This window comes from Herpailurus yagouaroundi, unplaced genomic scaffold (assembly GCF_014898765.1).
Source record: "Herpailurus yagouaroundi ecotype Mexico unplaced genomic scaffold, PumYag 182, whole genome shotgun sequence".
In the NCBI taxonomy this organism is placed as follows: Eukaryota; Metazoa; Chordata; class Mammalia; order Carnivora; family Felidae; genus Herpailurus; species Herpailurus yagouaroundi.
In genome coordinates, this window is record NW_024412413.1 from 15,557,252 (window position 1) to 15,580,008 (window position 22,757).

At 41.1% G+C, this 22,757-nt stretch overlaps 1 protein-coding gene across 7 annotated transcripts in view; it reads right to left on the minus strand.

Annotated features, from left to right (window-relative positions):
• Positions 1–6,173: 6,173 nt before the first annotated feature.
• Positions 6,174–22,757, minus strand: part of RIC8B (RIC8 guanine nucleotide exchange factor B) — a 102,899-nt gene continuing 86,315 nt past the window's right edge. The window contains exons 9-11 of one of the 7 annotated variants that reach the window (XR_005795315.1): positions 21,151–21,270; positions 19,269–19,424; positions 13,174–17,956 (exon numbers count right to left, since the gene is read on the minus strand). Coding sequence is in view for 6 of the 7 variants with exons in the window: in XM_040491001.1 (XP_040346935.1) it covers positions 6,801–6,912; positions 21,151–21,270 (232 nt within the window). In the remaining variant the exon portion in view is untranslated. Of the gene's footprint in view, positions 6,913–13,173; positions 17,957–19,268; positions 19,425–21,150; positions 21,271–22,757 lie in introns of those variants that run through there. The other 6 variants (XM_040491003.1, XM_040491001.1, XM_040491004.1 and 3 more) reach the window with 6 other exon arrangements.

Here is a 22,757-nt window from a genome sequence, read left to right on the forward strand (position 1 = left end):
AAATAAGCCTTCCTGAAAACGGCCACGTACTGCCATTTTAATCCATTTCCCTAAGCCGGTCAAGGGAAATGCATGCGTTCAATGTGCTTTTTTAACCAGAATTGTTTGCAATTAGAATCACTTTTCACTTATTGCACATACATGGTTAAAAATATACTTTTAAAAAATACTTTTTTATTCTTTGGCTTACATGGATTATCTTTTTTGTTAACTGTTGATCAGTTGGTAACCTTGTATGGGTCACATAAATGTTTAGTATGAAATTTACTTCATTAATTTCCGTTGCCTAATGTGCTTTTGGTGTGCAAATGGTTTTAACGCTATGGAAGTAACTCTTTTAACCACCTAGAAATCAGACATTAACCATAGTCAGTTTTTAGTTTCAAGTTTTTGGGTAACATGAGGTAGTGGTGTTTAAGTAGGTTCCACGCCCAGCATGAAGCCCAACGTGGGGCCTGAACTCAGGACCTTGAGACCAAGACCTGAGCCGAGGTAGAGAGTCAGATGCTTAACTGACTGAACCACTCAGAGGTAGTGGTTTTTAAAATCTATCAATATGTACAGAATTTTTCTTTCCGGAGTTTGACTTTATTCCCAATGAGCTTCTCTATGGTGAGGTAGAGGGTAGAGGAGAAGGGAATTAGAATTGTTACAGCAGGAAAGAAAAAAATTCGTGTTTAGGTTTTTTTTTTTTCACTTTGAAGGCAAAATAATAGGCTTAAAAGTCACTTACCGTGAAAAAAGGATTTTATAAATTCCTTTCTCCTCCTGCACTGTAACAGGACTCGGATTTCAGTTGTAACTGAGACCCCACGACACCTCTGTTCTTTCCACAGCTTGGTTGTTCACGTCCTCCCTCCTTTGCGGAAAAATACACCCATGTTCTTTCACTACTAAGCTAGTTTATTTTGAGTTTCTGTTACTTATCGCTAAGAGGCCTAAGTCTTTCCAGTTTTGAGAATTTTTTTTTTTTTAAAGCTTGAATTTTGTGGATCTCCATTCCACACGATAGCTGTTCATTATTAGCATTATTTTGATTGAGAAAATATAGCCAAGACAGATGGGCGCAAGGATACAATGAATTCAGTAATGTTTACGAGTGAACTTTTATTCGTCACATCAACACGTGTACGTACAGTGTCTGCAAAATAGGAGTCCCTGTCTGTCCAAGACCTTGCTTACTCCGCGTGGAGATGATGCCTGGGGGGACCATACAAACTGGCAGATTCCTTGATAAATAACTGGCAGCTCCACCCGCCTATTCCCAGACCCAAAGATACTCGTTCACTTGCTGGCAGCCACTGGCTTAGCGACCTTCTCCCCAAAGTCCTTCTCATTGGAGTTGAAATGAGCTCTTCTCTCTTGTCTTTCTCAGGCACCAGAGTGTATTTATTCCAGCTCCTAAGTACCTCCTGACTTCACCCGTCTTCTGTACCTACGGCCACTGCTCTGGTCCAGACCCCGCTTGCCCTCACAGGCACTGATGTGACACCTGTCTGTCTGGTCTCTTTTCCTACTGTCTGTTCCTCTTCACTCTGTTCTCTGTACTGTAGACTTTTCTCACTTTCCTTGCCTGAAATGTCACTACTCCTGTGTCCTGTCTTGAGAGCTAGGATACCTTTGTTTCAGTCCTACTTAACTGCTAGTGTTGTGCAAACACATCCTGGGCCTTTTTCTATGAGCTTTTGTTTGAACCGGTTCTTTTGGCTAGAACAGTCTTTCTCCTATGCATGGCAAGCTCAAACTCCACTCGGACCTCGCCTATGAGATTTTGTTAACCCCCACAATCCTCCTGGCCAGTGACAGCCACGCTTTACCTGGCGTCCTATAAGCACTGGGGTGCAGGCTTTGGTGATGGACTTCTCACACGGTGGGGAGAGGAACAGTTAGTAACGTTTGTATATCCAAGTACCTGAGACAGTGCCTGGTACATAGTAGGTTCTCAGTAAATATTTACTGAACAAGGTGATGTGGATTGGTATGCTTATGAGTACAGGTCCCTTGGAGACTAGCTCCTGAATGGGATCCAGTGTATTTTATTGTAGATCTATGGAAGTGGAATGAGAAAAACATGTTAAAATTATTTTCCCAATTCTGTTTTTTTTCCATTTAATTCTCCTTTGGCACTTTTTCTCCCAAATAATACTTTATTTCATCTATGATTGTGAAAGCAACACATAACCTAGCATTTACATGGACATCAGACAGGCTTGAGTTCAAATTTTGCTACTTAATGACTGTGTGTTTGTACACAAGTAATCGATCTCTCTATGCCTTGGTTTTCTCATCTGAATGGTTATTATAATAGTTTTTTCATAAGATTGTTATGGCGGTGAAATTAGAAAGTGTATGTAAAGTGCTTAGCACGGTATCTGGCACAGTGATATCTGGCACAGTGATTGCTCAGTACATAAATATACACAGCTGAAATCATGTTCAATGTAGAAAAGATAAAAGTCTGTGAGACCAGGATATAGCTGGAGTCTTTTGTCCCGGATCTTCACGGCGTTGCATTAAAAGAAAACCTACATCTGACTCCAGAAGCTTGGATAATAATCTTTTCTTTCGGATAGCCTTTCTCAACCATGGTTCACGTGAACCACAGAGCACACAAAATGACCAGAATCTCTTTTTTCTCCCCTGAGGATGCTACCTAACTAGGCCCACTCTAGATGCGCGGGAGAGCTCACGGTGCAGTAATTGCTTCAGGGCACCGAGGCTTGGTCCTCTCCCCACACCCTCCCCCTTTAAGGAAAGCTGCTCTGGTGCTTCTAGAAGACCTGGTGCAGGGCTCATCATAGTGCTGCCAATCCTCCCTGGAAACGTTCTCATTTTCTCCAGCCTTCTATTGACAGCTGAAATCTTTCCCTCCCTCGCCCGTGTGATTTGTTCCCAGAACACCATTCATTTGTTCCTACCCCATATTGTGCTCGACACATACTCCGTGGTTCTGACAGGTATCCTCTTTTCTTGAAAGACCAGTCGTGCGTCCGGTCCTTGTGCGCTCCCTCTCCTCTTGGATTGCTATGAAGCACATCACCAAGAAAACGCATGCCTGTATCTGGACTATACAGCAGTAAACGCTGACACTTCACATGCAGACTTCTAAGAGCCATCTGGATACCTTGCCGCTGCTAAATGCCTCTCCTTGACTAAAGCTGTAGAATGATCTGGGCATTAATCTAAGTGGGCCGTGATTTGTGCTGCTAAGGCTTTTGCGGGACTGGTGCTGTACGGTGGAGCACATTTCCTCTTCCTGGAGCCGTTTCTATTTCCAGCTGCTCTTCAGCGCTGGCAAGGCTCATGCTGCCTCCCAGCATGGGAGAAGGCACCAGTACCTTTTTTGGGGGACAGGGCCATGACGTCTTCTGTGTTAGTAAGGAAGAATAATATTAGGCAGGCAGTTAGCAGTGTCTACCACAACTCATAGAATGGAGTATCATCTAGTCATTACTTTTCGAAGAATATTTATTGACGTAGGAAAATGCTCACAATATGTTAAAGAAAGCAGGGCACACATCTGCAAATACAGTATGATCCCAATCTTGTAATAAAATGAATTATATACGCATAGAAAAAATACAGGACAGACATACACTAAAACATTAACAGGTGATTATCTCGGTGGTGGGATTTGGGTGGATTAACTTTATTTAATTTTCTGCATTTTCCAAACTTTAACCAATGAACCTCTATATTGCCTTTACAATGGTGGGGTAGGGTGGGGAGAAGCCCATACAAGGGACGCCTGACACCTAGTACTGGGAGGCGGCCAGACTGATGTGATAAAGGGATACTCAGTACTTGCACTGCCTCAGGCAGTGTCTCCATTTATAAAGGAGGGAGAAGAACCCCTGTCTGTCCACCTCCCAGGACCACTGGGTGAGTGAAAGGGCCCTACGCCCCGATGGGTTGCTACTCCAAAGCAATGGCTCGAGTGCCTTACTTCAGGACACACACTTCCTTACCATGTCGAAAGTCAGGAGGGCTGTGGGCACTCAGACCATAGAGTGTGGGTGGCCAGCGTGTTCTCACCATCCCCACTGTGGGCCACCATGGCGAGCATCTGTCTGGGGAAAGCTGGCAGCCCACGTCTCTAACCCAAAAGATTCCAGGCCCTTGTTTGAAATCCAGTCCTGAGCAAATTTCCCGCTCACAGTTCAACTCCAGCTCCCCTCCCTGCTTAGAAAGTTCCTTAAACTGTTCTGCTGAAATGGTTATTGCTTAAAGTGGCCTGAGAATGCCCTCTGTCCAGCATTCCAGAGCCCTAGGAGGCAGAGCGAGGACCTGGGTGGTCAGGGTGGGGAGGCGCAGGAGGTGCCGGGAGTCGGGCCCGCCAGACTCGGACTCCTATTGCTGTGACACTGGGAAACTGAGGCCTTCCAGAGATGGTCTCCCACATGAGATGCGATGAGGTTACATGTGAGAAGAGACACAAAAAACCCAGCCCATAGTAAGCACTCTGCAGATGTTCGTTCTCTTTCTGTGAGCAAAATGAGGTCCCTCGTCTCCCCCTGCAAACGCTCTCTTCAAAAACAGAGCTTAGTGCCTGGCGTGGGGAACCTCAGAGAGAACCCAAACTCCTTGAAAGCACAGGAGCACAGCTACTTACACAGGACCATTTGGACCCTCTGCATAAGCTGGCAAGATGCTAGTTCAGGAGACACGTCTTCAGGCCAAAGCTATTTGATTGTAGAAATTATAAAAATACTCTAAAAATGCATTTGTAGAATGAAGTAACAAGAGTACTTTTTTCTAAACCTTTCCCACATAATCTTATGAATTACCGAGTTTCATTTCATTTGCTGTTAAAACGTGGGTTACCCACCACTTCTCTAACCATCGGGATGAAAATCGTGAAGTGGGTTGTATTCTTCCTAGCCTTTTATTCTGGAGTATTCTGGATTTACTCAGTTTTTAAAAATAAACTCTGGGTCATCTCTATGCGAACTTGTCTATGGGCTGTACTGTTTGTACAGATCTTTCTGGGTCAACCAGACTGTCCTTTGGGAAACAGACTGTCCCAGACTGGTGATGCCTGGAGTGGTGTTCCTCCTTCTCTCTGCCTTCCCGTCCAGTTTTCTGTTGACCTTCGGTGGCTTTCGGTAGACCTGTCTTCCATCTGTCGGCCTCCTTTGCCACTTTTTATGGGCTTGAAAACCAGAGAACTAAACCTGTTATAAATGTATGCAGATTTTAGTAAATAAAAAGATTCTTGAGGATCTCTCCTATGAGTAAATTGCAAGAAACTCTAGTGACCTCTTTTGGTAGCTCAAAGGCCTTTTAAAATTCCATCCTTGAACTGTTGTTTTGCCAGAGAAGAGACTTCTGGCTAAATGACATCTTTCACTAATACTCCGTGTACTTTACCTATCCTTAAAAAGGCTCTTGTGGTAGGTGAGATAATGGATGTGAAAGCACTTCAGAGAAGCACAAATTCTGGGATATTGTTTACCCCAGGTAATCTATAAAGAAACACACAGAGATGGCTACATTGAATCAACCCCAATGTTTTATTTAATTTAAAGTTTTAAAAGGCAGTGGTTAAGCACATCATCTATGTGTATATATGTATGTATGTGTGTGTTATCTACATACATACACATATAAAAGGAAACCGACCCCTTTAGGCTTTAGCCACTGACTGACTAGGCCCGCTGTCTACTGCAGGATCCATTTTCTACTTCCTCCTATGACCAATTCTAGAAGTAAAAATAAACAGCTTTAATCAGTTTAACAGTAACTACTTGTGTTTCTTTCTCGTTTTTTAAATAAATAAAGTTACCATTAAACTGATCACCTAGGGTAGAAAGGCTGAACACACACACAGGCACACACACAGTCCCCAATTTAAAACCTGTGACATATGAATGACCTGTATGTACAGATGGGTGCCGCTGACTCCCTCTACCCCCGGCAGAGGCCACACAAGAACCCCCAGGACTCGGGGAGTCCCCATCCCCTCTGCTGGATCGGAGGATGTGTGTTCCTGGCACCCTGGGTCAGAGCTCAGAATGCACGCTCCCATGCAGTGATACAGACGGGGCAGGGGTGGGGGGGGGGCGGGTTCAGTTCTATGGGTCTAGTGTTAAGGTACATAAGGGAATAAATAGGCATTTGTAGCTGCCTCAGAACTAAACCATCATTTATAACCCTTTATGGGGAGAAATGTATTCTGAAGTTCTAGATAAGCGACATACAAACTTTCAGAATGTAATCAGTTTGCAAGTCTGGGGCTGTGTGTGTGCGTGTTTGTGTGTGCACTTCCACATCTTTATACAAAATTGAAGAGTGGGGCTAGGTTTATGGAGCAGCTGCTTGGCTTCCATGTGGTCAGTCCTGATCTAAGAAGTCGCTTGCCTCAGCCCTTGTTTATTAGCAGCTTGTTCTGCTTCTCACGTGCCGCTGTCTGCTGGAGAGATTCAGGAGGGCAGCCTTCACCGGTGAGAGGAAGGACGTGACTCTATCTTCTAAGAACCTTGGCAAACAGAACGGCCAGATTCAACCAGGGCTGCTTTGCAGAACGAAGTCCTTTCAGTTCGATCCTGATGAAATGGAATTACTCTTTCTCTGTGTTTTTTAGCCCCTGCAACTCCATCTAACTGCAGCTCTGTACGAATGCCTCGGTATCGCAAAAACACAGGATCACCTCTTAAATATGCTGGATTCTCAATGAGTAAACCAGTTAATGTGTTTCTAGCCAAAGCAAGGGCATAAATGTTTTAGAGAAAAGACTCCCCTGGAGCTACAGAGAAAAGATGCTGATAAAAGCAATATTGAGAGTTGGGCAGGTGACGCTTTTAGTCTGTGTCAGAGCTGGTCTCTTCGATGACAGAGTACTGGTTGAGTGCTTCCTCCAAAGGCGTTATTGTCCCATCAGGTTTTAGTCCCATTGGTTTAAGCAACTCCTCTCTGGAAAAAGAGATAAAAGAGAGAAAAAAAAAGTATTCACCAGCATCACACACACACCCCTCCCCCCGCCCAAATCCACATCCTTTTAAAAAGAAAAGTCTTTAAAAACCAAAGTATTTTTCCTCAAGCTCTCTGTGTGTTTGTAACAGGAAAGATGAAAGGGGCATGGAAAGAAAAAGAGGGAGATCAAAGACTTCATTCACACAGGCCAAACCTACTAAGCCAATTAAAAGTATGAAAAGTCAAGGTCTAAATGGGCTCAGGACAAGGAGCAGGTCTCTTCTGTTTTTAATAATTAACTTTTTTTTTTTTTTTTCCTTTTGTGGATTCGTTGTTTTAGTGAAGTTGAAGCTGCCAAAATTTCACGGGTCCCAGTGGGCCAGGCATACGATCAAGTGGCTGACTTGATATGTATGGATTTCATTCAGTGGAATAAATCGGTCAGATTTGATTCTGCCTCTCCAATCTACAGCAATACATAAGTACTTCTCAATCCAATCCAAGTCAGCTGGCCTTCCCCACCCTTCTCCCTTCTCCCTCCCTCTTATTTTCTTCTCTCTCTTTCCTCCTCCTCCTCCTCCTCCTCCTTTTTTTCTTTTTTTTTTAAACACCATTGCTTTTGTTTGTGGCAGTTTAATTATGGGATTGACAGCCATTTTAATCTCTTCAAAGCTCCCCAACTGCCTCTTTTCAGCTAATCCAATTATATCTACTCCACGAGTTACAGCCTCATCTAAAGATGATTAATTATTGATTAAGTCAATCAAAAAGCATTAGGAAAGATTTATTTAATCTCTTCATAGGCTCTTATTTATTACATGGAGATTATGGCAAATGTACCTGTTGAGTTGCTAACTCTAGCCCTCCTCCTGCCCCCAAAATGTCAGACTTTACAAGTAGCCTTGAAGAGGCACATGAGCTGCTTCAAATTTATTTCTCAAGGAAATGGGCATCACCCCCTGGAAACATATATATATAACCAAGAACCCACATGGCAGCAGCTTAATGTTGGTGGGATCTGGAGTAAAGGGAAACAGTAAAACCTGCTTTCCCTCTGCCTCCTTGCTGTTGGCCCTTAGGCCGGCACAGAGAAGGTTCCCGCCTGGGGAGGGTCAGCCACACAGCAGTGTGAAGTGTTGGAGGTGCAGTGACACTCCCGGGGGGGGGGGGGGGGAGAACAGCCCAGTGGTCCCTGGATAAGCCAACAGGAGCCTGAGCAAGCAGCTCTGGCTAGTACCACAGACTACTTCTGAGAGTCTGAAAATCCACTTGAGTAATGGGGATGGCTGCCTGGCTATGTTGAGGCTCCTGAGTTAAAAGGGAGGAAATGCAGTTCCTGGTTCAAGAAATGGGGTCAGAATCATAGAACTTAAAGTGGAAGGGGCCTCAGAGATCATTTAGTCCAACACCCTTGTTTGCTAAATGAGACTGAGTGACTTACCCAAGGTCACACACCTAGGGCCAAGTTGGACCTGGGACCTAGGGCTCCCGTGCTCTTTGCAGGGCTTCACATCTGGATTAACTGCTCTAACTGCATTACAGGAGCACACTGAGTTCAGCTGCTCAATGTCCGTTCGATACCTACATGCCAGGAGCTAGGTCATACACAAGGCAGGGCAAGGAAGACTGGGCACAACTGTCCTTGAGGAGTGGGTGAAACATGTATGAAAAATAACTTAGAACGTAATGGGGTAAATGCTGTCAGAGGATCACGAACAAAGAACTGGCAGCTCCTGAGATGAAGCGTAGACCACACTGCCCGGGAAAGGGAGGGACAGCAGTACAAATCAGGTACAGGTATCCAATGCTGGGCAAAGAAGTCACAGGGCCTTAGAGGCAAAGGAGACGGTGTACAGGGCTCGGTAGGGTCCCGTCTACTGGTGTGTTTTGTGTACTTTTTTGGATTGTGTCAAGTTCTTCTCTATGTGCTCTCATGAAGCTGCAGAAGGGCCCAGTGTTTGGAAAGTGGTGAGGTTTGATGAAGAGGTGGCCGGAGGTAAGGCTGCAAGGGCAGTCTGGGGTCTAGTGGTTAAGTGTCTTCAATGCCAAGAGGCTCAGGTTTGTCTGTAAGGGATGTCACCTCTGTTTTATAGGGCAGTGTCTCTGGCAGCAGTGTGAAAGGCACACCGGACCAGGGGGAACCTGGTGGCAAACCAGTCATTAGGATGTCACTGTACAGTGTATGTGACAGGACACAGGACACTGGACTCGGGCTGTGACCCACTGGAAGGGCTGAAGGCTAGTGAAGAAAGACTAGGAAGTGGAGTATCCCTGTGGCTTCCAGCTCAGATGACCGAGAGGATGGGGATACAATCCACTGGAGCAAGAACACCACAGATGAAGTAGATTTTGGTGGGGAGATGCTGACCTCTTCTAGGACATGAAGAGCTTGAGGCCCTTGCGTGACAACCAGGTAGAAATGTTTACTGGAAAGCTAGAAAAACAACCTGTTTCCATGAAAACTTCTCTCTGGCACTAATATACACCACACACATATCTACATTTTTACAACATAGCTCCCTAGTTCTAAGGGATTGTGCTAAAGGATTTTGTGATATTGGACACTACTAATGACATAAAAGGACAAGGGGACAGCCTGCTGGGAATAAAACACTGAGAGATAAAGTTCAAAGGTCTAAAGGGGCTTGTGGAAGAGGGTACAGTAAGGGGTAGGGAGTGAAGGGCTGGGGTAGGCGGAAGCAGGACCCTGGATGGGCCTAGAGGAATTCTGGAGAGATCGCAATGGGACGCTGGGTGGATACCCCCCCGCCCCCAAACCACTACCAACACGACTCCACTTCTGTGACAGCAGGATGATGCTGGGCTAGCTACCAGCTTGTCCAAACCTAGGAGGAATATTTTCATCTGTTTCATCCCTACTCCAATTTTACGATGGAAGTAATTAAGAACAATCCAAACGTCTCATGGCCAAATTATAGGAACTTGTCTGTGGGATAAAGGGCCTCATATTTTAATTCCCACTTATGAACTATTCTTCTCAAGCATTTATTTTTTGGGTCCTTTGTATCACCCCTCCAATAACATGAAAACTCTGAGGGTTCCGTTTGATGCTTGGACTTCTAGACACCTCTGTAGGAGAGGTGTCTGTGATTAACTGGCCACACAGTCATGCATTTGTGCAAATGAATTAAGGCAGCAAAGTGATATAGTGTGAAAAAACAAAAACATCTGGGGTCTGGAAGTCTGTCTGAAGGCCTGGCTCTTCCACTTACCAGTTGTGTGATCTTGGGTAAGTCTGAGTCTCAGTTTCCCCATCTGTGAAATGGGGATAATGATAATACTAGTTCTACCTCCTTGCCAGCAATGATGTAAGAAGTAACCGTAACAGAACTAGTAGGGGTAGCAATAACAAGGGTGTAGATCAAAGGGTTCTGTGAGCTGCAAAAAGATGTCCTACATATTAGTTGTTATGATTGTGGTAGAGTGAAAGGTACATACAGGTTTTGACAGTGGACAGACCTAGGTTCTAATCCTGAGTCCACCAGTCACTAGCAATAAGACCTTGAACTCTCTTCAATTTCCTTATCTGTAGAACTGGGATAGAAATACCCACCTCACTGAGTTGTTCTGAAGGCAAAAGGTCACTATATGTGTAAACTGTAGTGTAACGGCTTGGAATGTGGTTGGAACCGCAAGTTGATTTTCCTGTCTTTCTGTGCTTATTGGAGACTTCCCCAAGCTTGTTAGGGGGCTCTGGGAATAAGTGGGGGCTGAGTATGCAGAAGCAAATAAAAGACATGGTCCCTGTCCTCAAGAAGCTTTTAGTCAGTTCAGAAGATAAAACACACACACATTAAACAATATTAAAAGAATTACAGAACAGCAGATCAACAAGCTTGAGATGGTTAACAGGCAGAGCCCTGCTTTCCCTAGCTTGGCAGTTCATCAATTCCCCCCCTATTGTAACTGAAATGTGTTTAAAGGAAATTTCTTGTCCTACCTGGGAGTGAAAGGAGAGAGGATCTCTCACAGATATGGGACTTTTTTTTCTGCTGGACTCCAGGCTTACTTATCAAACTCCCATCTCAACGTTTCTGATCTTCTTCTCTGTCCTACAACTAACAGCCCACAAATACCCAAATGAAATCTTTGACATAGAGACTCACTCCTAAAAGGTCGGATGAATGATCTGGTTATATAGTAGACTGTTTCATTTTGTAAGATGTTATATCTAGATCAGCAAGATGTGGATGGAGAATGGGAAGCATTAATGAATGCCACAGAAATGCTGTTCCGCCATCAACCGGGCTACGTATGTGTGGGAAGGACACAGAAGGAGATGGGGCCTGATCACAGGCTCCTCGCAGGAGATGGACTCAGGGCCAGACTGTGATGGCAGCGATGGACATAGATTGATGGGGATAAAGCCATCCTAGGGGCAGAAGAATTAGTCAAGCAAAGGCACAGAAGCAAGAGTTAGTTGTGTGCAGAGATTGGCAAGCAGGCTGGTTTGGCTGAGGTAAAGGAAAAAGAAAGCTCAAAACAGATATGGGATACAAAGGAGGATCTGAATGGAGACTGGAATCCTAGGCTGACAAGTCTGGATGATGGTACAAAGGTATTTTTGTCTTCAAGGACCCTACATCTAAGAATATTAAAAAAAAAAAAAATCCTCGTTACAAAGTTTGAAAGCTATGAAACGGTATTGCCCTGACATTTAAAAGGAAAATGTTCTATGCTCTAATTATTCAATTTTCATATCCCTATGTGTCTAGCACAGTGCCTTGCCAACAGCAGGTCCTCAGTAAGTGTTTATGCACTAAATTTAGTTGTAATTGATATTATCTTGCACTTTCACAGAAAGAAAAGGTATAGTGTCTTATGGGACTCCTAATAAAAGAACCATGATCAAGAGAAAAGCTAGATCTCTGCACAGAAGACTCATTTTCATCATCATTTACAGAGTTAGGAAAGGCATTAGAATTCTACAGGAAATTTTGCAAAATGCTTTCCAGGGATTTCTTGTTTTCTGCTAGATGGTGAGCAACTTGAGGGCAGGGTCCATGTCTTATCTAGCTGTGATTTGTAGTATCTAGTATAGGCTGGGGGCACACAGTAAGTGCTCAGTAAATGCTTATTAAAAGGATATAATGCATGGGTCATGTCATAAATGAAGAACAGTAGAGAACCATTTATTAAGAATCCTTCTCATTATTTTAACTATTTTTATTATTTTCTTGCATCAATGTCACTAGACATTCTGACCGTGCAAAAGTCAGGCCCCCTTTGTATCATACAGCCTGGAAACTGAACTACTGATTGGTGTAGACGCAGCTTCTTATATATGGGGCAGCGAGAGGTCTAGATTCTAGTCTCAGATATTCCTCTAACTTGCTGGGTGTCCTTGGGCAAGTCATTTCCTTCTCTGGGCTTGAGTCTCCCCATCTATAAAATGAAGGGGTTGGACAAGATGATCCCCAAGATTCTATTCTAAGAGTCTCAATATTAGGCTACTAAATAATCTTGATCTATTTAAAAAGCTGCAAGGTTTTTAAGACACTAAAACTCAATGCTGTTAAACCTTTGTTTCTAATCAAGATATTCTAAGCCTAAGAGTCAAACACGGCATCCTACCTATAATTGACCTACATCAAGAACAGAAATCCTTCCTGCGAAACCACTGGCAGATGATTAGAATGATTACAAAAGTAAATCACAGCAATGGCAAATGTTAACAAGGGAGGATCTAAATTCAGTCATGGCCCTCAATAAACAGGCCATGAAGAGTTACTGGCACTAAAAATGAAGGTCACATCTAAAAGGAATGGCTAGTGTCAGATATATGTACATTATGGTTAAACGGAGATACTGTATATTGAAATGTGCATCAGGATTAAGATATTCACATAGCAACAACTCCTTCATACTTACCTTCAATGCTATACACAGGCCTTAACATAAGTTAAGACTGCCCTCGTTATCATCAAAAAGTACAGTGATGTCTACTGGATAAAGAGCCCATTCTAGGCACTGTGACAGTATCATGGCGGGCTTCTCATCTGATCAGGCATCTGGCCAGGGAAGAGATAAGCCTCCAAGAATGTTCAACTGGAACGAAACATCATTTAGAAATTTGATCTTACTAAACGATAAGGAACCATAATCTATAAGGGCTTGGCCAGGCACAAGGACATAGATAAAGCAGGTCCAAGAAAGGAAACCCTACTTTGCCCCAGCCTAACCCTTGGAACTGCTAATGGAAACCAAAAAATACTTTCTTAAAGATTTAGGGGTGGGAGATTATGGGATTTATACCATATTTAAAAATTTCTGGTCTGTTTTTTTTTTTTCCCCCAGATATATTTTAACATTTTCCTGAGCCACCATTTCCCTGTAAGGATGGTCCTCTGGGATGCCTGGGTTTCTGTAACTTCTCAGAACCTTAGACAAGGTTCTACTTTTTAGGGCTTCTGGTTCCTATGTAAGACTTTCCCCCAGAAATGACAGTGCAAAATTGGGGCTCAGACACTAACATACCCAATCGCACATTATAGAATAGGCCAGATGTATATGTGTATAAAACACCTTACTTGACCTGGAAGCAAGAGAATACTCTTGCCCACAGCACATGTTTTTGTGCAATACAAACAAAGCATTCAATTCAAGTGTACTTGTTGAAAAACAGGACATAATTAAGCAGTTGGTAAAATGCATTCTTGTTTCCCACTTGCAGATCTCCCAAGAGTCCCTTCGAATTTACCTATACGAGTTTCAGCTTCCCGCTTGCCACTTAGCTTGATAACGACTCAAAAATCATTCCCTTGTTTTCAAGGGCTCTTCTTTCTTGTCTGCTCTGTGTACTACAGGGCAGTATTGACACATGGAATTAATGACAGGGTCTGTAATGAAACAACAGTCATGCAAACACCAGTCTGCTCTTTTGATAAAACAGCATGTTAGAGACCTATTCACCTCCCTCTAATTGAGTACTGCATAATAGTTCCGATCCTTTTATGTCATATATTTTGTTCTATGATTAGAAAAGAAGAAAAGGGGGAAACCTGTGAGGCACTGCTTCCTTCAATCGCCCTCTGATTAATTCCCTGTTTCTAATGAGGGTGGCTGCTATTTAGGCAGGTTCTGTTACATACTCGTTTTGTTGACTTCTGTACAATGTATAACAAAACCCAAGATGGGATAATTGGGAACCATTTCTTTGGCACAGGGATTCCTGCTCTTAATGTAAGGTTTGCTTGGAAAAAAAGAACCCTGACTTTTTAAATTAGCCATTTCATATTTAATTCCTTTTCACATTTGAAAGGGTGAGAAACTGGTAAATACATAAAACATTTTTAATGAACACAGAGCTTTTCAAGAGATGCCTGCTAGTGTGGAGCCTGTGCTAGCTGGGAGAAAGCAGCTCTGTGATCTGTGCTCTAATCCCAAGTCTGAGAGTGCATCTTATTTCAAGATTTCAGCATCACTGCAATGGTCCATACTCCACCAAAGTTCAATGGACTGCCTAGTAACTTGTTGATAGGCTTACAAGTGTTTATAACACCTTTTTCTCATAGGAATAATATTATAACCTTGGCCATTGCTTAACATGTTCAGTTACATACTGGGAAAAAGTGTCCTTTGGGCTTGGACCCTGATCCTTCATCTTTCATGGTCTTTCATCTAATGACTTCCTAGTCCTGACTGGGTACACTGATTTTTCACTAAGCCGCTACCCCAGGATTTTTGGAGGGGTATGGTGGCTTTTCCACAGCAAATTCAAAGTCTTCAGGCTGTATCTTTTAAAACAATTCTGGGATCTTCCCTGAGACCTCACCATTGTGCTTTGGGACTGGGTACAATTAGGAAGGTGAATATGTAGCATAAAAAATATCATTTCCATGACAAATGGACACAGCATATCATCTATTTTGGATTTCTTTCTGTTTGTAAAGGTAATTGGGAGTTGCCTAAACAGTCCCATTGGGAAGCCTTTCAAAAGTTAGAATACCTATAATCATTCTCTTTTTAAAATAAAAAACTTCTATTAACAAAGAGTCATAGCAGTTTCACTGGTTTCCTTCTTATAAAGGTGTGTGTGTGTGTGTGTGTATGTGTGTATGTGTGTGTGTTTGATATAAACTATTTACTTTAGCACCTCACTTGATCTTCGAGAAGATCTCAACTACAGAATGAAAGAGCAGGAATGTGGGTCTTCCAAATCTTAATTCTCAGGTAAATATGCTTACAATCTTTGCACTTTGCATTTTTTTAAAATTTAGGACATCTTATTTAAAATCAGATGGACACATTTTTGAGAGCTGTTGGTCATTTTGCAAAATGACATAAGATCTGGAGTGTTAAGACTGAGAATCGAGTCCTGGCTATGTCATCAACCAGATGCCTGATCTTGGGTCAGTCTCCTAATCATTGGTTCTGTTTGTTCTTCAGTCAAACACTACTTGCTCTAATAATTCACAGGGTTGCTTTAATGATCAGTGGAGATAATATAAATGGAAACACTCTTTAAACTTTAAAGCACTATCTAAATATTAGTCTTTTACTATTCTCATTTCTGTTAGAAAATCACATGCAAAGCTTCTAAAAATTTGTTACCTACCTCACATTAAACAGCATGGTTAAAAAAATATGGAGAAAGAGGTTAGGGACAGTGCTAAAGAATCAAATTCAGTTTTATCCTTAAGTGAAGGCATTCTTATTTCTTGGTAATTTCTCCACAGGAGTTTTCTATCCTGTTGTCCAAATTAGTAAAATAAATAAGAGGTCAGCGTGCCCACTGACACTGTTGAATATAGCAGCAGAAATTGAAATTCTTACATGCTGTCCCTAATCAGAAAGACTTAAAAGTTGAAGGAGGGTAGCTAACAGCACAAACAGCCAGGGGACATTATTCTTATTTGAGGTTTCTCTATTAGAAGCCATTTCAGCTAGTGCTTAAACTAAGAGCTCAAAGTACTCATTCCTTCTACAGAGCTTAAAGGACAGTGACTACCAACAGGCAATACAAAGGGAGCATGACATCCTACTCAGAGGTGTCTAGCCAGTGAAGGCCCTCTATAACCTAAAGACACACAATACTAACTTTCTCAAATTAATCCTCCCTTGCCACTTTAAGGGCATATTAACTTAACTGGATCCAAGTTCCCTTAATTGAACTTCCAGGCAACCTTACAGTGTATTTTAATGATATCAGAATAGTGTTGCCATATGTAAATATACCATAAGCCATATATGGAATCTTAAAATATTCTAGTAACCACACTGAAAAAGATAACTAAAACTGACTTTGACTTTAATATATTTTGTTAACCCAGTATATAAAAAATATTTCAACATAAAATCCATATTAAACAATTGAGATATTTTACATTTCTCTTTTTATACTGAGTTTTTCAAAGTCTGAGTATTTAACCCTTATAGGACATCCCAATTCAGATTAACCACACTTCAAGCTCTCAGTAGTATATGGCTGGTGGTTACCGTATTGGACAGCACAGATCTAAAAGATTTTCCGATATAAACAATTACAATCTTTACACTTTTGAACCTACAGTAGATCTCAAAACACTTTAAAAACTGCAACATGTTTCTGAACCATACCTGAAAAGCATGTCCTTGACTAACTTATCATAAAGGTGGATGTGATCACAGGTTTTTTTTTTTATTTGAGTAGAGTAACTTATTCATAAGGAATAAAGTTATGTATTGCTTTTCAGTCATTGATTGCTCGTCCCAGCTTTAGTAAGTCTAAACAGAATCCCATATTTGGAACCTGCATTAATTAAGAAAGCCATGTCCCAAATACTACACAATGGCTATAAAAAAATATATATATATGATATGGAATAGATAAGAAACGGGAAAATTATTTAAATGTAAATTTTAGATTTGGATAAAATATATAAGCAAAAAAGCAATCAATGTACACTGTTAAATGTTGTTAAATGTGACCGGTTTAAGGGTGGGGTAGAAGACTAATCAGTGCCTGATTCCAATTAAGGAACTAAAGGGGATTAGAAAATCAAAACAAAACTGAAACTTGAAATATTATTTCCTTTGGTTCGTTGACGCTTAAGCCAATCAATCCTCTCCCTTCTTCTGGAGGAGGCGTCATTATTACACACGAGCTGTGTGCTGTAGCTAAGGTGGACGCAATTGTATTAGCCACACTGGACTTGCGTATACACACACAGTCCCCATTCTAATCCCCCACTTAAGTTGTGGGGGCTTATTTTTTTTTCCAATTCAAAGAAGGAAAGAGCAGGTGGAGAGGAAGGCAAATTTCATTCCCTTTTTCAGCTCTGCTCTCACATTATAGAAAGCTTCATTTGACATTTTTAATCTCCTGCCTCAGGCCTTAATGCTTGTTTGTTTGCTACATATTACAATGATTATTTTAGAGAAATTATGTACCCCAAGATTCAAATTAGTCATTATATCTGGCCAAGAAATGGAACTGACAAAGGTAAAGTTTAAAGTCTTAAACCACATAGGGTATTTTATAGAGCCAAAAGCTGCCCAACAGATTTGGGGATCAGCTGTGTTCATTATTTCCTCATCACACACTAGGGAAACCACAGGGTACAAGGCACTGTACTAGCTAGACATGATGGGATTTACAGGGTTCAGATTATTTTCAAACTCTTAAGACCTCCAGGTCTACTGCAATCCCCTTACCTACATCTGTCACAAATACAATCCTCACACACACACACACACACAAAATCACTAAGAATATTACTAAGTCAGCTGGTATTCAACGGGAAGAAAATGTTGGAACACAAATCTCTCCAGTGTCCTTGGAAATGTAGCCGTGATAAAGCTGCCAAGGTGGTGAGCTCCTTGTGGCAGTCACTATGTCCAGCATGGAGGCAAAATGGAAATGTGGCTTTAATTTTTGAATCGGTGGTTTTACAGTTTTGGTAGTAGATGACATCTACACCCTACACCAGGCTCAGTAACAGTACTTGGCATGACCAACCTTAATCATCACTTTGGTAAGTGCTTTGGCACGGGCCACTGTTGCTAACCACCATCCTGGTGCGGGTCCTTCACATCTGCTCTCCTATGGACGGAAAAAAGGAAGTGTCTAGTGTCCATTCCTTGGCCACGTCACCTCCAACCCTATCCTTTACTCACATGCCTTTTACTTCAGGCCCAGGAGAAAATGATTCATTTTGGAGAAGGAAAGTTAATTAGACAAAGCTACAGTACACTCTTAGCACAATGAAGACTTGGTGGGATGCAGAACATCCTCAGAGTGACGGTTGAGGGAACTGACCAGCAGCGCAATGCTGAAGAGGATGATTAGGAAGTGTTCGGGCAAACACCAACTCTAACAGACAGACACAGTAGCACAGTGGACAGAGCAAAGTCTTGAGTTCTGGAAAACGAAGTTCCTAATCTCACTTTGTTATGAAGCTACAAAGAGAAGGTATGTGAAAGTGTTTTGTAAACTGTTAAAGGAAATGTATCATCCTGTCATTAGCTTAGATATATTCAGGGGTAATTTCTTTGAGCCTCACTTCCTCCCCAGTTATAAATCTGATAATAGATTTCTGATAATTAAATAATGATAAAACACCCTGAGTCTTTTGGAAGAAAGATGTAGTATGTGAATACCAAAGGTTTATCTTATTGACAAGAGTAAATGTCCCTCTACCTGGAATGAATGGTCATTTCTCCACTTATCTATTAAATAAATACCTTTTAAACCTCAAGAATCAGCAAAAATGCTATATCTTCCCTGTGAAACAGTCCCTGATTCATCCAAACAGAATGAACTGCTCCTTTTCCTGGGTATTTACAGTTCAATATAGACCTTATTTTATCATTATTTCCATCTACCTTGTATTTTAGAATATCGTAGCCATTTCCTTCACTAGAATGTGCGTTTTCCAGAGTCTGTCATGTTCTCTGAATCTCCCTCATATTCCTAGCACAGTGCCTTGCACAGAGTAGCTGCTTAATAAATGTTCCCTGAATTGTACTGAACTTAGTCTACTTTGGCTTTATGCCATCTCTTCTACCTCAAAAAAACCAAAACCCCAAAATTAACAGTGAAAAGAGAGCAGAAACTTAAGACAAACATGTAAGATGCATAAAGAATGGCTTCATTCTTTGCATTCCTGCTTTGGAATGCCCACTGCTGATCTCCATACAATTTTCTCACTGATCATTAGTAAGAGCAAATGTTAGGAAGCACACACACAAAGGCAGACAATGTAAAAAACCCACCACACGTCATGCAAAAAGTCTGTGGTTTAGAACTGTTTTTAAAGTTGCCTTTAACTTCAATTTTAATGGCAGAATCGGTACCATCAAAACCAACACAAGACATATTTGCTTTGCTTTATACATGCAAAAAGGAGTATCACCTTCAGATTGAGTTGGGTATCTGCTGGGTGATTCTGGGTGAGTATGCATCTTCTTTGAGGCATAGTTTAAATCAAGTGGAAGAAGCTTGGCAATTTCAGACTTGACATAGCTTCAGGCTATTTATTTGTTGGCAGCTTCTAGAAATGTGGATTCCCCTGGGATTAAAAGGAGAAGGACCTAGCACCGTTTTCTGTCCCTTGCATAGGGATGCCTTATGGAACGGTCTTATCTCTTTCAGTAAGTCAAATACCCGGAATATACTGGAGTATTTTAGGCAGTCCTTTCCCCATCTCCCACTTTCCTAGCTTGGAGTTTACTCATCTAGGGTATATAGGCCAGTTGAACAGCATCTGTGTTACATTTTAAGAATTCATATTCAGCAAAATTTATGAAATTTGTTTATTGCTCTAACACACGGATATGCTCCACATAGGTCCTTATTAACATTTTCCTCTCCAGCTTCTACTAGATGGACTCTGTTAGTTCTCATCCTAACTTCTGTACTTAAACCACAGTTTCATTAGCTACGTTCGATCCTTTTGGAAGTAGCCAAGCACAAATCTTATGTTTCTGATTTCATTCACACCTTGTTATTCTGTTTCCTATAGGTTTGCCTATAAGTGTCTTCTCTTTGCTTATAATTCTTTCAGTAAAGGAACATGTCAATTCTATATAAAGGTATGGAGAATGTCATTTGCAAACAAAGGTCACTTGAAGATTGTGTGCATAGTTAGTTAGCTGTAGATTCTCCCTCTTTAGGAAAGGATGAAAACTTAAAAGGACAATCTGGAAGTCACTAAGTTCTAGTCCTATTAGCTTTGCAGATGATGAAGCTATTTTTATATAGCTTCTACCACATCACCAGCATCATTTGCAAAAAGCTCAGACTCTGCAGTGTCTACCCATACTTGTCACACTCCCTAAGTCTGAAGTCCGTCAGCCTCCTGCTATGCTTTTAGCCTCTACTTGTTTCTCTGTTACACCTTTTCCTATAGTGGCTGGCTTTCTGGCTTTCCCATTCCAGTTGCTACTTCTCCTGACTGAGGGATACTAGCCTTTACATAGTTGCTGTGAAAACGAAAATGATCAGAAGAAATATACCTTTAAGTGGTAGCTGCCACCAACACACAGAAGCACTCATTCAAGATGGCTTAAAGGAGACAGTGACTCAATGTATGACTAGAAAATAGAGCAATTCAGGCAAGTGTGAAAGGAATTAATATTTTCTAATAACTCCAAGATGACTCGTTGCTGATTACTACATATTTGACTTAATTATTTTCAAAACTGGCTATTTTTGGAAGGGAAGGTGGTATGAAGCAAGAAGGGAAGGGGAGATTGTCTTTAGAACCCCTAATTAATACAAGCACTTGCTTTCAGAAAACCCTTAATTTGAGCTATTCCTTTTCACTTTTTCCTGTTGGGTGCATGGCAGTTTAGAATTCTTGGTTTCAGGAGCAACCCAAAAAGACAGAAATTGCCAGCTTGCACATCAAAAATGGAAAAAAAAAAAAAAAAGCATAATGATTTGGAACAAGAACCAAAACAGACTAAAACAAAAATACAAGAAGCAGCAAAATCATTGAACCTAACTCACAGCATCTTTTTGAAGACAGGGAGGTTAGTTGGTTAAATACCACAGTGATCTAGTAGTTCCTACCCTAGCTTTGAGAGTTTAAATGTTTAGAATGCACATCCAGAAGCGGCACACGTAGAAAAACCATGGTAGCCGAGAGAGGTCTGAACTACTGCTGCCCGGGCCACCCTGTTCCAATTCACATGGATTTCCAGAGTTGCTGTTCCATGGTAACTCTCAGTAAGAGAGACAAAGAAATAGAACATTTTTAGAAACCAAGCAGAAAATGGATGGGAATACAATACCTGGAGAGTTTATCAAGCATGTTGACAAGTTTCATGGCTTCATATTCTTTTTGTTCTTCTGTCATTTCATCTATGGGGTTTGGCATTGGTTCCTCTAAATGACCAGTGATAAGATTAATGCTACAAAAAGAAAAAGAAGTTATGCTGTATGTTTTAAAATTATGCTCTTTCTATACTCTCTGGTCCAAGTTGTAAGTTATAATAAGAAAGAGTATAATAGCCAAAAATGGGCAATAATAGCAATTTTATAGTATGGAACTGCTATAGGAATTAAAAAAAAATTACTTTTTCTACTAATTTGCTTTGGGAAATGGGTGAGAGTTTTACTCTTTTAAAAAAACAATAGCTAACTTGCCAACTTTGTTTTTTTTAACAACTGGCTGCTTTTTAAAAATATGAAATTTGATTGGTGCCGTTAGGATAAATATCCTTGGATGCATAGTTTATTAATTTAAAGAAAAAATGATTTCTTTGTAGGAGAATCCATTTTGTGATACAGCATAAAACAAATATATGTCAAAAAAACTGGAAAAATGATGACAGAGAGGCTGAAATCTGAAAATGAAAGCATGCCGATTTATAATCTCAGGAAATTAGTCCATTAGTGAGACCACAGAAGGCAATGAGTGTTTAAATAATAAAAGATAAAGCAGAAGAACAATTGAAATTAGATTTGATCTGACCTGGCTTAAAAAAAGAAATCTAGCCTACCAAGAGACAGGTATACCATCTGGCTTTCTGGAAATAATTTAATAAAGTACTTAAAATGAATATGTTCCATAAAGTTTGTACAAAGTTGTAATACCACACAAGCTATCCTCTTAACTGAAAGCCACACTATTATTTTTTTTTTTTTTTTGAGATGAAAGAAAATTCTTTCAATGGCTGCTAAATATCTATAACCTAAACATGTTTCTGGAAAAGCAGACAAGAGGTTATGGCATTTTGTTTGAGACAAGTATATAGACAGTTTGCAGGGATATTTCATTTGATCTTTAAAAACACAGCAAACTGTTAATTGTTTTCTAGGGTCTATAAACACAAATACTTTCAGTGGCCAGGCCTTCAGGATAAGCAAATGAGTGAACTGGTCAAGTATAAATAATGTGGAGTGTTGAGGACTGGGGTAAACTTGAGAACAGTGCCTGTCTAAAGGTGGCAGGAGGTAGAATCCTATGGGCCAAAACGAAGACTGTGACCAATTGGGTCCTCTGGGGGCTAGCTTGCAAGCTGTGCTTTAGACTTTGACTTGGGCAGTTTAACTTTCTTTACCAATCAGGGATTTCTCATTTGGAGAAATTCATTACTATTCATTACTACTACTACTATTCATTACTAAAAGATCTCCTTCTCTTTTTCTACATTCCTTGGAGGCTACATGATATTCAGATTCTTGTGGAAGGACTCAGTGCTTAGCATTCTCAACAAACATATCTAAAACCTCTGTTTTGTCATTCTTGCATAAGACCGAAGGCTGTAGCCATGATTAAAAAACTTTTTTTTCATTCAAAGCGGTGGACGGACCACCAACCTCCCCCTGCCTTTTTTTAAACAAATGAAATCTACACAGAAAGCCCACATATAAAACAAAGTGGAACCTCTCTGGC